This window comes from Aquarana catesbeiana, linkage group LG09, assembly GCF_042186555.1.
Source record: "Aquarana catesbeiana isolate 2022-GZ linkage group LG09, ASM4218655v1, whole genome shotgun sequence".
In the NCBI taxonomy this organism is placed as follows: Eukaryota; Metazoa; Chordata; class Amphibia; order Anura; family Ranidae; genus Aquarana; species Aquarana catesbeiana.
In genome coordinates, this window is record NC_133332.1 from 168933802 (window position 1) to 168949542 (window position 15741).

The 15741-nt window shown below is 44.3% G+C and overlaps 1 protein-coding gene across 3 annotated transcripts in view; it reads left to right on the top strand.

The window, feature by feature from the left end:
• LOC141108126 (synaptotagmin-like protein 2) overlaps positions 1–15741 on the top strand; it is a 163765-nt gene that overhangs the window by 133737 nt on the left and 14287 nt on the right. For all 3 annotated transcript variants that reach the window (XM_073599392.1, XM_073599394.1, XM_073599393.1), the window contains one exon: positions 1239–1338. In XM_073599392.1, the coding sequence (XP_073455493.1) occupies positions 1239–1338 (100 nt within the window). The remainder of the gene's footprint in view (positions 1–1238; positions 1339–15741) is intronic.

The window sequence follows — 15741 nt, forward strand, 5'->3', positions numbered from 1 at the left end:
CACAATCCAAAACTCCCGGCAGTGTTGAAAGCCAAAGGTTCTGATAGAGGCTGCAGGAGCTAAGACAGAAGACATGGGCTACTAGAAAAGTGAGTAAACCTTGTCTTTTGCCGGGATACTGCCATTAAGATGTTTAAAGAGCAGTGAGATGGGCTACTGTACTTTTATGTGGCTTTTAAAGGAATCCTGTACTGAGAGAAATATAAATGCTGTCATGGCTGACCTCCTTTTAAAAATACCTATTTGTCTGTCTGGCTGACTCTGGCTTCAGTAAAGTCACTGTCACTGAGTGGAAGCAAATGTGCAACAAATAAAGTCAAAGTGAAGTGTAAAAAATTCTGATCTGCATCGGTTCCAGGTCAAATACTGAGAGTGTATTTCAGTGTTTGGTTCAGCATGATGCCAGGCAACTAGCATTTCCAGGAAAATGTCAGCCCACATATTTATCTTAACTGGTTTCCTTTAATAAATAAGTTCATGTGTTTGATATCATTTAGCTACCCATATTCTGCTTCCTCTTGCTACAGACTACCTGTATAAAACTCCTTTTGAGTTTCCGCAGTGGTGATTATTAATCCATTACAACCAATCACACATCTTAAAGTTGTTAACTCAATCTAACGTCTGCCTGTCAGTCATTTTGGCTATCTAATAACTTTGAGGAACCCCTGCTTAGGGAACAGTTAATGGAACAGTTTTCTAACCTGCCCTAGTCAATGAACCCTGTCCTTTCCATTGTTTCCTATTTTCTCCCCCTTCCGCTCTACATTTACAGAAGGTTCATAGGTTGCCGCCAGCCAAGGGAGGCCACCACCTGAGTGAGTTAGATCATTCAGTCACAATCAACCACTTTTTGTAGTTCTAAAAGTACACAACTCTACGATCAAAGCTGACATTGAGGAGAAAGTTGTAACTTTTATTACTGCTGGCTAGAGTTCATCGTTCAAAGGCATCCAGGCACTCTGGAATTTTTGTGTATGCTGTCCAATTATTTTGCATGGTATACGATTTTGCATTTCCATAAGAATAATATCAAGTACAATTGTATACCCTGGTTTACATATCACAAGTGTTACATGTAGTTATACAGAGATTTATAAATAGCAAAATCAAGACTATTCTGCTTAACCATTGAGGAATACCTTTTCAAACTGCCTGCTGTCCCTTTGCTTAGGTGACATTTGTGAACATTGGCAGCCATTTCTTATTTCATAAGACACCTTTTCCTTAATCCTTAGGTCCGAAACATCCATCTTCAGGAGAAGTCCATATCTGGGTGAAAGATACTAAAGATTTACCTCAGCTTCGTCCTTCTGGGGTAGATTCCTTTGTTAAATGGTAAGTCATTCAAGTAAACATCTTAATCTCCCATTGATGGAAACCGTAGCGATGGGTGAAAGTTTTCTGTTCCACTGATGGGAAGATTCACCCTATTTTTGTACTGGTGTCCACTGTCAGTGGAAGTGAGGGAAAACTCCACACTCCTCCTCTGTTCATTGACGTCCACAGTATTTATCTTAATCTCTGACCATTGGGTTATAGTACCACCTTCTTCAGGAGTAGGACACTCAGCACAAAAGAACAAAGCACAGTCTAAGGGTAGCCCTTTATGGTGGCCAAACCCCCAGCCTGCTAGAGACAGCTCAGTTTTTTGCCTAGTGTCCAGGAATAAGAACTCCCTGCTGATAATCTTAGTTTACTTTCCTTTTGCAGGGAATTCTTTTTGTTTTTTTTCTCCCCAAGTCTCCTGCAGCTACACCTTCATGCAACGGACCAGCTGGACGACAGACTGGGTAACGTAGATCTAGTAGCCCCCCCTAGCTCAGCCTACGAGTACATGCAGTCCTCTAGCTATGCGACAGCTCTAATTGGACAAAAGGGCAGTCTGCGAGTGTTCCTCATGGGGGGGGGGGGGGGGGTGTGCATATGGCTGATTGGCCTTAAGCTTGTTTGTCACAGTGCCCTAGCTTCAGCGGAGAAATGTTCTGTCAGGAAAAGTACCCCATTTTTCATCCTCAGGATAAGGTAAGCGACAACCCCCTCTCTCCCTGCACACCCAGGGTGGCTAGAAGTGAGTTTTGGGGCACTCTTACTCCCTTCACTCATCTGCATTCCATTGGGGCATGACTTCTTGGACATGGTACAGTGTAATTTAATACTATGCTGACACTGGGGCTTTTGGGACACACCACAGGCGATGCCTCCCCCCCCGCCCCCCTTCTGGCTGCTCATGGTCATGGGTCATGTGTTTTTAGTTGCAGCATGGGCCTTCTCCTTCCCTTAGTGATTGTACCAGCGTTACTGTGGCATATGGCACTTTAATATGGGACCCCTTCCAGCCCATATCCTGGATGCTGCCATGGGACCCACTGCAGGTGAGCGTCCATGTAGTTTGGCCAACGGGTAACTGAGGCAGCGGCTTTGCGTCCTAGTGAAGCTGCGAGCCATTGCTGCTACTGATATTTAAGAATCTACCCTTTTTTGTTGTCCTGCCTCACCCTGTCTGCCCTGTTACCAAGGCAATGAAGGGGCAGTGTTCTCATTCAACGACAAGAGATTACATGTGTGGGGTTGGAAATGCCGGTGCTTGCTTGTTTCTATAGGGAACTCATGTTGGCTCTTCATGTACACTCTCATCCAGCAAGATTATTTACACGTGGGGGGGGGGAATGGAGTGTGGGGGGTGGGCGATCTGCTACCTGCGGTTTAGCGTTGTCTGGTGGTTTCAAGGTTCCCTGAACACTTACACTTTTTTTTTTTTTTTTCAACAAACAACGTTCTTTATTTGAGAAGAGTGTATTTTTACAAGATAATCACAATTATATTGCAAGTATTGTACAGATTCGGAAGAAAAATAGAGAAAAATAATATAAATAAGAAACCAGACATATTTGAATACAAACATTGGACTATGACATGACACGCCTTGCATCTGCTAAATTGAGATGGTGTCTGATAACCCAATACACAGTGTTTGGAGGGTAAAAAAGAAAAGAAAAAACTCTGTAACCTCCATGTTAAACAGGACCCGCTTCCATATCTCGGTACATGTAGAGGCCTTTTCTAACCAAGTATCCCAAATTTTACCATACTTAGCTGGACACCCCCTGTGAGTATATAACTTTCTTGTAAGGTAGCACAGCATTAACTGCAGCTATCCAATCTTGGACAGTAGGGGGTAGTGCCCTAAGCCAGTCTTGCCATGAATAACGATTCTTGTAGGAAAGTGTAAATAAATTTATCAGAATCTGGGTCTGGGAACACTCCCATTATACACTGCTTAGGGCAGAGTGTGAGGGGGGACCCCATTTCATCGTGAATAAATTTTACTATTTGGGACCAGTAGTCCTGAATCACAGGGCAGGACGATATAATGTGAAAAAAGGTACCAACAGAACCTCCACATTTAGGGCATAATGGACTGTAGTTGGGTCTGTATTTGGCCATGGGGGGGGGTCAAATAAGATTTGTGTATAATATAAAGCTGGGTGAGACGGTCAGACAATTTAGGGGAGACCTTCTTGCATGCATCCAACACTTCCTCCCATTCTCCATCTCCCCCACATCCCCAGCCCAACAATCTTTTAATTGGTAAGCTAGTGCTGTAGCAGATAGTAGAAGGAGACTATTATAAAGTGTGGAGATAAGTTTTTGGGACTCTGACCCAAGTATCACATCCAGGATATATAATTGCTTTAGGTTTGGAGAGGTGTTAGGAAATTGGGTCTGAAGAGCATGGCGGAACTGGAGGTAACAAAAGTGCATTGAATTGGGAAGACCAAAATCGTCCTTAAGTTGCTAGAACAATTTTAGGATCCTCCCACAGTAAACGTCTGATAAATATACAACTTCCCTAGTAATCCATAGACTACAGTCGGGTATCTGTAGGAGCTCGGCCAGACAGGGATTGTCCTACAAGGGTGTATGACTATGCGTGGAGGGAGTCCTGGGTCTTCCCACAACCTACAATGATAAAACAACAATCCCTTTCGATTTCTCGGAGTCCATAGGTCACCAGGGTCTATAAAGAGGAGATGAAAAGGATGTGTGTTAATTCTGGAAAAGGGGGAGCACACCAGTTTCAGATAGCGTTCTTTATCCCCCTTGTCTAAATAGAAAAAATGGGACAGTTGTGCTGTCAGGTAGTACAAGTTAAAGTCAGTAAGCGCAGTGCCCCCTAGATCTGTGTGGTTTTTCAGTGCTTGCCAGGACAATTTGTGGCAGGTGTTCCCCATACAAAGGAGTTCAGAATAACTGACAAAGATTTTAAAGATCCGCAGTGGTATATACGTTGGGGCGTGCCATAGGACGTACAGAAATTTAGGTAACAGAACCATTTTAATTAGGTTGACACTGCCCATAACGCCCAAAGGAAGTCTAGTCCACATCTGCGTTTTAGCTTTTAAAACTGCAAATAGAGGTTCTAAATTTAATTTGACATAGTCTTCTGGAGAACGGGTATCTATTATGCCAAGGTTTTTCATGGAGCTGACACGAACTAAGGGGAAGGAGGCTTGCATAAAAGGTGGGGCCCCTATATCCAAGGGAAGGATCTGGGATTTGTCCCAATTGATCCTGAGACCTGAGTAATGTCCGAATTGTTCTATTACATTTAGTGCTGCTGTTAAAGAGGGGCCGGCATCCTCCAAATAAAGGAGCATGTTGTCCGCATACAAGCCAACCGTCTCCACTAATTGACCACTGCGCAGGCCCTTAATCCCAGAATGCGTTTCGGAGCGATGTTGCTAGAGGTTCCACTGCAAGGGCATATAATAAATGGGCTAGGGGACACCCTTGGCGTGTGCCCCTGGCTAGAGGGAAAGCATCTGAGACCCTGCCATTGACCAAGAGTCTGACTACTTGAGCCTGATAGAGAAGCTGAATCCACTTAATGAAATTTGGTCCAAACCCAATCCAGGCAAGGCGTTCACAAAGATAGTCCCATTCCACTGAGTCGAATGCCTTGGCAGCGTCCAGGGACAGTACCACTCTGGAGCCCATCATGTAGTGTTCAGCTTGAATGTTCATAAAGAGTGTACGTAGGTTAAATGCTATGTTTTTTGCAGGCATAAACCCAGTTTAGTTGGGATGTATAAGACTCAGGATCACTTTTTTTAACCTTAATGCCAGGACCTTGGCCAATATTTTAATATCAAGTTGGAGGGAAATTGGGCGATAAGATTTGGGGAGTTCTGGGCCCTTGCCCGGCTTGGGTATGAGTACAATTAAGGCTTCACCCATGGATTTGGGTACGGAGGCGGATTTAAAGTTTTATGTGAAAATAGCTCATGTAGTTTGGAAACTGTCTCACTAAACTTGTATAAAATTCAAGGGGAAGGCCGTCTGAGCCTGGGGCCTTGGAAGGGGCAAGATGGGACATCGCCTCTTCAATGCCATCAGTGGAGATGGGAGCCTCCAACATCTCAACCTACGAAGAGGTTAGCGTATGAAAGTAACAGTAGAGAGGAAATCAGTCAGGTCAGCTGGGGAATTATTAGTGGTAGACGAGTATAGAGATGCAAAGAAGGAGCAAAATTCTCTGGCCACTAGATCCGGATCACACATGGGTTGGCCAGTCGCATCGCGCAGAGAGACCATCGTGGGCGGTTTTTGCTCCAAGTGTGCCAAATAGTCAAGCAGGCGCCCTGCACATTCCCCACACTCATATACCCTCTGCCTATTGAAGAATATTTTCCTTTCTGCTCTTTCAAAGTGGAGGCTGTTCACTAAACGGGCCTGTAGTTTAACATGATCCACCGTGACCAGTGAGGGATTATTTTTAAAGGATTGCTCCGCATCTACCATTCTTTCTTCTGCTTGTTGAACTACCTGTGCAGAGGACTTCCTGTATCTAGAGGTACGCTGGGAGAGGACCATCCGAGCATGGGACTTAAATGAATCCCATACTGTCTCGAATGGAGCAGAGTCGCGATTGACTCTGAAAAAAAATTCCCATTCATCCCGTACTCACTCCATATCTGCAACAACTGTCAACCAAAAGGGGTTGAGTTTCCACATATATAAGGGGGGAGGGGAACTCATTTTAAGTACTATCCAATAAGGCATGTGGTCAGATAATATGCGTGGGCTGAAGCCTGCATTGCTCAGGTTTGGTAGCAGGGATTTGGATAAAAGAATGAAAGCTATGCGGGACATAGTATTATGTGTTGCTGAAAAGCAGGAGAAGGTTCTGTCATCTGGGTGTCTGTCTCCAGGTATCTACCCATGCAGATTCACTTAGGAGTTTCCCGAATCTCGTGTGGGAGTGGTTGGTGGCACAGAGGCGTCTATCCAGACTGGGGTCAACTACAGTATTAAAATCCCCTAGCCATATAGCCGGTACAGTTGGAAATTGTGACATAAATGCTAATCCCTCTGTCAGGATATTTAATTGAAATGGAGGTGGTACTTAGTAAACTAATAATAACATTTCTAGCCCATTCAAGATAGCGTGCAGAAATAGGAACCTGCCCTGTGGATCAGATCTCAGCGTCAAAAGGGAGAACTGCGCAGTTTTAGCAATCAGTATTGCAACACCCCTGGAATTTGCAGTATAAGGGGCCTGATATGTCCATCCTACCCAGGGCTTTTTTAAGGGACAGCTGCAGCTGTCCCATAAGCTGGGTCTCCACCAACACAGACATCTGCTCGCTGTGCCTTGAGGTAAGAGAGGGCAGCGGTTCGCTTAGGTTTGGTCCAGAGACCGCGAACGTTCCACGTTCCACATTTTATAGTAGCCATGGTAATGAACATTGGTTATTGGCACCTAACATGATCCGCAGCGGTAGGCAACCTGATGGAACCGTAGCAACACTATGCGAGCGGGAGGCATTGTGTAAGTAAACTTGACTGGTAATAACAGAATACACGGGCGTGAATTGTATAGTTAAGGGAGTTTTACACTCAGATTGAAAGCCTGATTCATGCTTACATGTATTATGTGTATCTATACATACATATCTAATATTCTTCAACCTATCCTGAGATTGCATTGTAATTAACCAAGAACACAACTTTAAACATACTTGAATGCATACACTGTCCTGGCTGGGCGAATACCGACTGGAGCACTTCCCAGTAGCTAACAGGTGTACCCAGACAGGCCAGGGAAACAATACTTGAGTTACTTTAAACACTTTCCAATTCCAAAAATGAACATAAGGAGCTGGTAGGGCTCAAACATCTAGGGGGACGAACATTTGCTGAAGATCGTACAGCAGTACAAGGAGTGTGATCCCCGGTATAGGGTGTAGAAAACAATGGGCTGAGGGGTATAGCAGAATAAATGCGAGTGTAGGGCAGGGAGCAACTTGAGATAGTCCAAATGATGTGGCTGACAATAGAAAAAATAAACCAGGAGAGATACCGTCCATACATTTGTCTTTTCTACCGCTGGTGTCACATGGAAGGGAGAAGGGAATGGGAGAGGGTACGTGGGCATGGGTACAATGGCGCAGGTAAAAATGAGTAAGCAAGCAAGGAGTGAGACCGCAAGTTAGTGAGGGGAGAGTGGGCTAGAATCGTGAAACATAATCCCTTTTGTGGGTCGTAGTCCATGTGGGTAAAGTAGTTCACCCAAGTAGCACATTCTCCTTACTCACAGCCCTAAGATCGATGGCAGCAAATTTTCCGATTTTGGGTTTGGCACTCATGCGGGGACCTGGTCAGGTGCATCCTGGTCCTTCAGCCAGACAAAGACAGCATCCGGGGTGTCAAAGAAGTAAGCCTTATCTTCTCCCACAAGCTGTAGTCTAGCTAGGAACAACATAGCATAGATGTGTCGAATCCGGAGTTGTTTTTTGGCCTTTGTGAAGTGCGGCCTCTTTTTCTGGACCTCCGCAGAAAAATCTGGGAACACCATTATTTTGACATTGATAAAGGGGTTATTACCTTTTGCTCTAGTCAGGCCGAGGTTGGTATCTTGGTCTCTATAATTCAGAAATTTTGCGATGAAGGTACGCGGAGACATGCCTTGCGGTGGTGGTCTGGCTGCCCATCGATGGGCCCTCTCTACTACAAAGGTAGAGAATGCAGGCCTACCAAAAGTGGGGATGAGCAAAGTCTCGAGGAACGACAGAGGATCTGAGCCTTCCACACCCTAAGGTAGCCCCACAAATCCTAAGGTTACACCTGCGGAGCCTATTCTCCATGTCGTCCTGTTTGGAGAGCACTGCATTTAGTTGGTGCTGGAACCTCTCGGTGGTAACCCATAATGGTGGCAGGTCGTCCTCTGCGTAGCTGATTCGGGCCTCCGTCTCTGTAACATTTTCCCTTAGCTTCTGCAGGTCCTGCCGAATCAGGGATACGTCAATCTTCACCTCCTCAATCTTGCTTGTCAGTGTGCCCTTGCAGTCCGATATCGTCTCTAGTACTTTAGCCGTATCAGCTGCTGAGGAGTCTGTGGAGGAGGACACGGTGGCACCATTTTCCCCCAGGGTCTCCTTCTGTTTGAGCCGGGATTTTTCCAGCTTTGCAATAGTGTCAGTCACCTTTTTTGGTGGAGACATGGGGCAGTGAGGTGGGGGAAGATCCAGGCAGCATAGGGTTGGTAGAAAAGTTTTTAGGATAGCCACAGTATATCAGTAAACGGATGGTTCTCTCAAGCTCCCAAGTTGCGCTCCTCACACCATGCAGGTCCAGACCGCACCCCCCCCCCCCCCCCCCACTTACACTTCTAGTGTTCTGTGCAGGGAAGTTTTTTCAGGGGTTGAACATCTTCAGCCCACCTTTTTCTAGTGATGGTTCAGCTTCTTTGCGCGGCCTGCTGCTCCTCATGATTTCCAGGCAGTTTGACATTGTGTTTGGTACAATGACATTGCAGACTGCATGTCCTGGGCTCTGTCCCAGCAATTACATTCTGCTTTAGAGCTCACAGTATTTAAAACTGTACTTTTTCATGCATACTATTTTAGCCCCTTGCTGGGCTTCCCAAAGAGGGATATTTTTGTTTTATAGTTCACCACCCGATGAGGTCTCTAGCATGCTTCTTGCTTTCTGCTGCAGAGTTTTAATTGACAAATCTGTAGCTCTGATGTCTCTAAGCTTTGGTTGCTGAGACTGTCTGTGGAAGGGTATCTCAGCTCCTTGCCGGGTGCTGTTTGTCTGAGGACACTGCAGCGTGCCCATCCAGACCACCTGTAGTTTTACTAATGCCGCTCTCTTTCCTTGGATTCCTTGGAGGCCCCCTTGGACTACTGTCTTCCACTTGAAGCATGCCCTACCCTTGGGGGTCCTGTGTGTAAACTGGGAGCTCCTGCAGAATTTTTCCCTCAAGATTTAGCTGCTTGGTAAATGTAGGGGCCACCCTCTGGGTTAGGGTCTGTTTCTGCTGTTGGTGAGCTGTCTGCTGTTTAGGCTCAGCGAGCCTAAACAGCAGACTAGAACTTCTGTTCCCATTGATCTTGCTGGGGTACTTTGAACCTTTGTTGTCCCTGACAGATCCTGTCTTGCAATCTGCCATGATTGTGATACTAGTCTCTACCTAAGGGTTGGATAGACTTATATGGGGGGATTTTTCTTTCCACATTTGGCTCCTTATTTGGGGTATTTGGTAATCATGCCAGCAACACTATGTTGTTACATAGAACAGTTGTTTTTCATCCTGCTCCCATCTGAGTATTCTCAGCAAACGTAAATCTTTTGTTTCAGTGTTGGCCCATGAAGCAGGCATGAATGAGGGGTGCTTTTGGTGCAAACCCTCATGGGACTACGTCTTTTCAGAGCTGCCTCAGGCAGCCACCTTACTAGGGATAGGAGTACTCTTCATTTTGTCTCATACTAAGCACTTTTTTTACAGCTCTATTTTCAGGGCCTGTCTTGCTTCGCTCCAGGGTATTCCTTGTGGGTTTATCTGGGCAACCCCCTCTTTAGGGTGCTATTTGTATGGGTTTTGGCAGACTACATACTTTGGTTAGTCCTGAGTCCTTCTAATGGTTTTGGATGTACCAGAAATTGTTTGTTATTGAAGTTGGATCTGACTCCTCATTTGAAGTATCTGGAACCTGCCTTAGTGGCTCCTGCGGAGTGTTCTCTTCTCTGAGGGAATTTTGGATTTCCACTTTTGGTCTTGAACTCCTAAGACCAAGAGCTGCTGGATTCTATGTTCTGCTTTAGAATCTTGGGTCTGTTGGTAGCTCTGAGTTGCTGTTCTGTTTTTGCTTTTACCTATATGCTCAATTTCTGGGCAGCTTGGTTCAGTCTTTCCACAACAGCTGAAGATCTGTTGCTCGCTGTTCTGCTAGCTTTACAAAAACAGAAACCCATGCATGATCAAAATTTCAGATAATGGGAATAATAATTATAATAATAAAAAAAAAATATATATATGGTGCGTGTATGTATGTATGTATATGTGTATATATATATATATATATATATATATATATATCTGTGTGTGTGTGTGTGTGTGTGTATATATATAAACACCCACAAAAAAAACGGCTAGCAAATATAGATGAGAATTGTCTTTTTTCTAGATTTCTTAATTATTGGTTGAAATATAGAAAGATGTCCTTTTCTGAAGGCTAATCAAAGAATAAAGCGGTGTATAATTTGCCTGCATCAAGCAAAATGTGGGTGTGGCCAACTTAACAGTGGGCGGGGCTTAAGGTGTGTGGGTAAACAAAACGCAGACATCAGTGTCCCCTGCCATCAGTGTGCCCCTCATCTGTCCCCTGCCATCAGTGTCCCCCTCATCTGTCCCCTGCCATCAGTGTCCCCCTCATCTGTCCCCTGCCATCAGTGTCCCCCTCATCTGTCCCCTGCCATCAGTGTCCCCCTCATCTGTCCCCTGCCATCAGTGTCCCCCTCATCTGTCCCCTGCCATCAGTGTCCCCCTCATCTGTCCCCTGCCATCAGTGTCCCCCTCATCTGTCCCCTGCCATCAGTGTCCCCCTCATCTGTCCCCTGCCATCAGTGTCCCCCTCATCTGTCCCCTGCCATCAGTGTTCCCTGCCATCATTGTCATCACATACTGCCACTCTGTTCCCTTCCAGCATTACAAACCTACCCAAGAGGCAGCATCCCAGCTGGCATCCCCCTCATCTGTCCCCAGCCATCAGTGTCCCACTTATCTGTCGCCAGCAATCAGTCTCCCCCTCATCTGTCCCCAGCCATCAGTGTTCCCTGCCATCAGTGCCCCCCTCATCTGTCCCCCCGCCATCAGTGTCCCCCTCATCACATACCGCCACTCTGTTCCCTTCCAGCATTACAAACCTACCCAAGAGGCAGCATCCCAGCTGGCATCCAGCATGACAAGGAGAAGGCGGGCTGTCAGAGCGCCACTCTGCATTCCCTCCTTTGGGCTCTTTTGGGCATCAGAGCAGCCAGGAGCCAATTGCCACCCAGTCCGCCCCTGCCATGAGTCCTCTCCACCTCCCCCTCCTGTCTGTATGCAGGAAAGCATCGCAGCCGAGGAGGAGGTGGGTTCAGCTGCAAGCCGTTGTTTATGTGAGGCAGCCGGAATCTCTCAGCACTGGCTGTCTATCACATTTACACAGCAATGTTTGCGACGTGTGGGACATCAGACAACCTACACAAGCCGCAGGGTGGGTGTTATTGGTGCTCGCGGTAGTGTGTGTTCGCGGGAAAGCCACTGGAGCCAGCACTTGGCTCCACTCCGGGACAAAGCCTTCATTCGCCGGGACTTGATTCAAGTCCCGGGACAGTTGGGAGGTATGGTTCTGGGTTCAGGCCACAATTATAGCATCAGTGGGGGGGCATACAAAGGCCTGTGACCATGTCAATGCAATAAAAACCCTACATTGTTTCTAGTCCTGTCCTACTCTATCCAAATCTGACTCCTGGTATAAAAAAACAAAAAAAAAAAAAAAAACCTAAAGTTTCTTTTCAAATAAATTATTTGTCTATGTGTATATGCACAATTGTGCTCTTATTATTAGTAACAAGCAATGTAGTAATAACATTTATATACTTTTCCATTATAATTTTCACAGCTGGTTTTTGTCTTATTTATTCCTAAATTATTTTATGACATGCATAAAATACATAAAACCGTTATTTTGGGAAAAAAAGCATTTTGGGGGGGGGGTTGGTCTGTTTTGCTTCTATATTTTTTCAATTTCCATTCAGAGTCCTAGAGATTTTATTGGATGTGCTTGATTTTAATATTTTATGCCTCTGGCTATAGAAGGAATTTATGAATTAATTTATCAGGAAGTCTCAAAGGTGGCCTACTTTCCAGTTTAAAATGCAAAAACCATTGTTGTGTTTTTTAGCAGTGAGACAGATTTATTTGAGTCAATATTTGTTTGATGCAGGCAAATTATACACAGCTTTAATTACATTTTAAGCAATAATTAAATCTAGAAAAAAGACATTCTCATCTGTATTTGCTAGCTTTTTTTTTTTTTTTTTTTTTATGTGTGTGTGTGTGTATATTGTGTGTGTGTGTGTGTGTGAAAATTATATATACATACACACACACACAGTTGTGTGAAAAAGTATTTGCCCCCTTTCTGATTTTTTTAGTTTTTTGCATATTTGTCACACTTAAATGACTCGGATCATCAAAGAAATGTTATTTATTTCGCAAAGATAACCCGAGTAAATACAAAATGCAGTTTTTAAATGATGGTTTCGTTTATTAAGGTAAAAAAACTGTCCAAACCTGCCTGGCTTTATGTGAAAAAGTAATTGCCCCCTAAACCTAATAACTGGTAGTGCCTCCCTTGGTGGCAACAACTGCAATCAATCGTTTGCGATAACTGGCAATCAGTCTTTCACATCGCTGTGGAGCAATTTTGGCCCACTATTCTTTGCAGAATTGTTTTAATTCAGCCACATTGGAGGGTTTTCCAGCATGAATGGCCTGTGTAAGGTCATGATACAGCATCTCAATTGGATTTAAGTCTGGGCTTTGACTAGGCCACTCCAAAATCGAAATTTTGCTTTGTTTGAATGATTTGAAGGTGGACTTTCTGTTTTGTTTTGGATCATTGTCCTGCTGCAAAACCCAAGTGCAAACTGATGACCGGACATTCTCCTTTAGGATTTTCTGGTAGAGCTCAGAATTCATGGTTCCATCAATTATGGTAAGTTGTCCAAGTCCTGAAGCTGCAAAGCAGCCCCAGACGATCATGCTACCACCACCATGTCTGACTGTTGGTATGATGTTCTTGTTATGAAATGCTGTATTTGTTTTATGCCAGATGTAACGGGATGCACACCTTCCAAAAAGTTACATTTTTGTCTCATCAGTCCACAGAATATTTGCCCTAAGCCCTCATGCACACAGGCTGTTAAAAAAACATTATGAAAACGCCAGTATCTTTGCAGTGATTTTTTAAAACTTTTTTCAGCGTTTTTGCAATAGCGTTTTTTAGCGTTTTTTAGCGTTTTTGAGCGTTTTCCGCGTTAGCGTTTTTGAGCGTTTTTTTTTCAAAATTTTTTTTTTTTTTTCAATGGATCAAAAACGCTAAAAAACGTTGGTGAATGACGTTTTTGAGCGTTTTTGAGCGTTTTTACAGCTGAAAAACGTCTTTCAGAACCCACTGGTCCTGGGTTTTTTTTACAGCTTAAAAACGCCTATGCCACTTGCAGCTCAAAAATGCCTAGGTGGGCATGAAGCCATAGACTAACATAGACAGGCCTTTTTAAGCTGCAAAAAAAGCTCAAAAAAGCAGCTGTAAAAACGTCCGTGTGCATGAGGACTAAAAGTCTTGGGGATAATCAAGATTTTTTTGTTAAATGCGAGATGAGCCTTTGTGTTCTTTTTGGTCAGCAATGGCTTTGGACTTGGAACTCTCCTATGGATGCCATTTTTACCTGAGGCAAGTAAGGCATGCATTTCTTTAGCTGTTGTTCTGGGTTCTTTTATGACCTCCTGGATAAGTCATTGTCATGCTCTTGGAGTAATTTTTGTAGGCCGGCCACTCCTGGTAAGGTTCACCACTGTTCCAAGTTATCTCCATTTGTGGATAACGGCTCTCCCCGTGGTTCACTGGAATTCCAAAGCCTTAGAAATGGCTTTGAAACCCTTCCTAGACCGATACATGTACATTACTTTGTTTCTAATCTATTCTTCAATTTTTAGCATGCTTCACTTTGTCAGACAGCTTCTATTTATGGAATTTCTTGATTCAGCAGGTCTGGCAGTAATCAGGCCTAGGTGTGGCAAATGGAATTTAACTCAGCTTTCCAAAAAATTGTGGCTAATTACAGTTCATTCATGATTCAGCATGAGAGGGGGCAATTACTTTTGCACATAGAGCTAGGCAGGTTTGAACAGCTTTTTTTCCTTAATAAATGAAATAATAATTTAAAAACTGCATCTTGGATTTACTTGGGTTATCTTTGTGTAATATTAAAATTTGTTTGATGATCTGAGTCATTTAAGTTTGGGAAATATGCAAAAAATTAAACATCAGGAAGAGGGCAAATACTTTTTTACACAACTGTGTATGTATGTGTGTGTGTATATGTCTGTGTGTGTGTGTGTGTGTGTATATATATATATATATATATATATATATATATATATATATATATATATATATATATATATATATATATATATATATATACACACACACAGACACACACACGCAGTATCTCACTTTGCTGTCCCCTCAAAATAACTCAACACACATCCATTGATGTCTAAACCACTGGCAACAAAAGTGAGTACACCCCAAAGTGAAAATGTCCAAATTGGGCCCAATTCACTATTTTCCCACTCAGTCATTGACTAAGAGCGCTGGCCGTCCCCCTGTCAGAACACAATAGCACAACAGGGGAGAACGCTGTACTAACATTGGATTGCTAGTACAGTGGCTCCAACCGGAGCTGTCAGTTTTTTTTTTCATTCAAACCATACAGTGTGTACTAGGCTTAAGGCAGGTTTCCTCATAGTGTCAACAATAGAAAACACCTGTGCAATGTGCATCACCACAACCACCTGTAGCCTCCATTTGGAAAGCCTGTGACAGGGTGATAATGCAGCAGAACAATGGGAGGAAAAGAAAGGGCATTGTCTCACAGAGTGCTTGGCCAAATAAATTTGTGTCAGGATCACCAGGTATTATTTTAATGAAATCTGTAGGTTAAATAATGTTGAGTGTTCCTTTTTGAAATGACTTCAACATGTTAAATCTAAGAGCCCTTTCACATTGGGGCGGGGGCAGCGTCGGCGGTAAATAACAGTGGCGTTTTACCGTCGGTATGCGGCCGCTAGCGGGGCGGTTTTACCCCCCGCTAGCGGCCAAGAAAGGGTTAAATGCCAACGCAAAGCGCCTCTGCGCTTTCCGGCGTTATAGCCGCGCCGTCCCATTGATTTCAATGGGCAGGAGTGGTAAAGGAGCGGTATACACCGCTCCTTCACCGCTCCGAAGATGCTGCTGGCAGGACTTTTTTTACCGTCCTGCCAGCGCATCGCTCCAGTGTGAAAGCCCTCGGGGCTTTCACACTGGAATGAAAGTAGCGGCACTTTCGGGTCGGTTTGCAGGCGCTATTATTAGCGCAATAGCGCCTGCAAACCGCCCCAGTGTAAAAGGGCTCTTATATGAGATTATAGAGTTTAGGTCTTTAAGCACTGAAGTTCTGCAACATTTTTTCTGGACTGCAGTATATGTGACTATCAGTTGACATGTTGCATGTCGAAGATTGATTCCACTTGGTTTGGCACACTATTTTTTAAGTATGACATTCTTGTCACACGGGGCAGGCTCCATTTTAGTCTGCCTACTCAGCGAGGAATCCATTCACTGATCCCCCCCCCGAGCA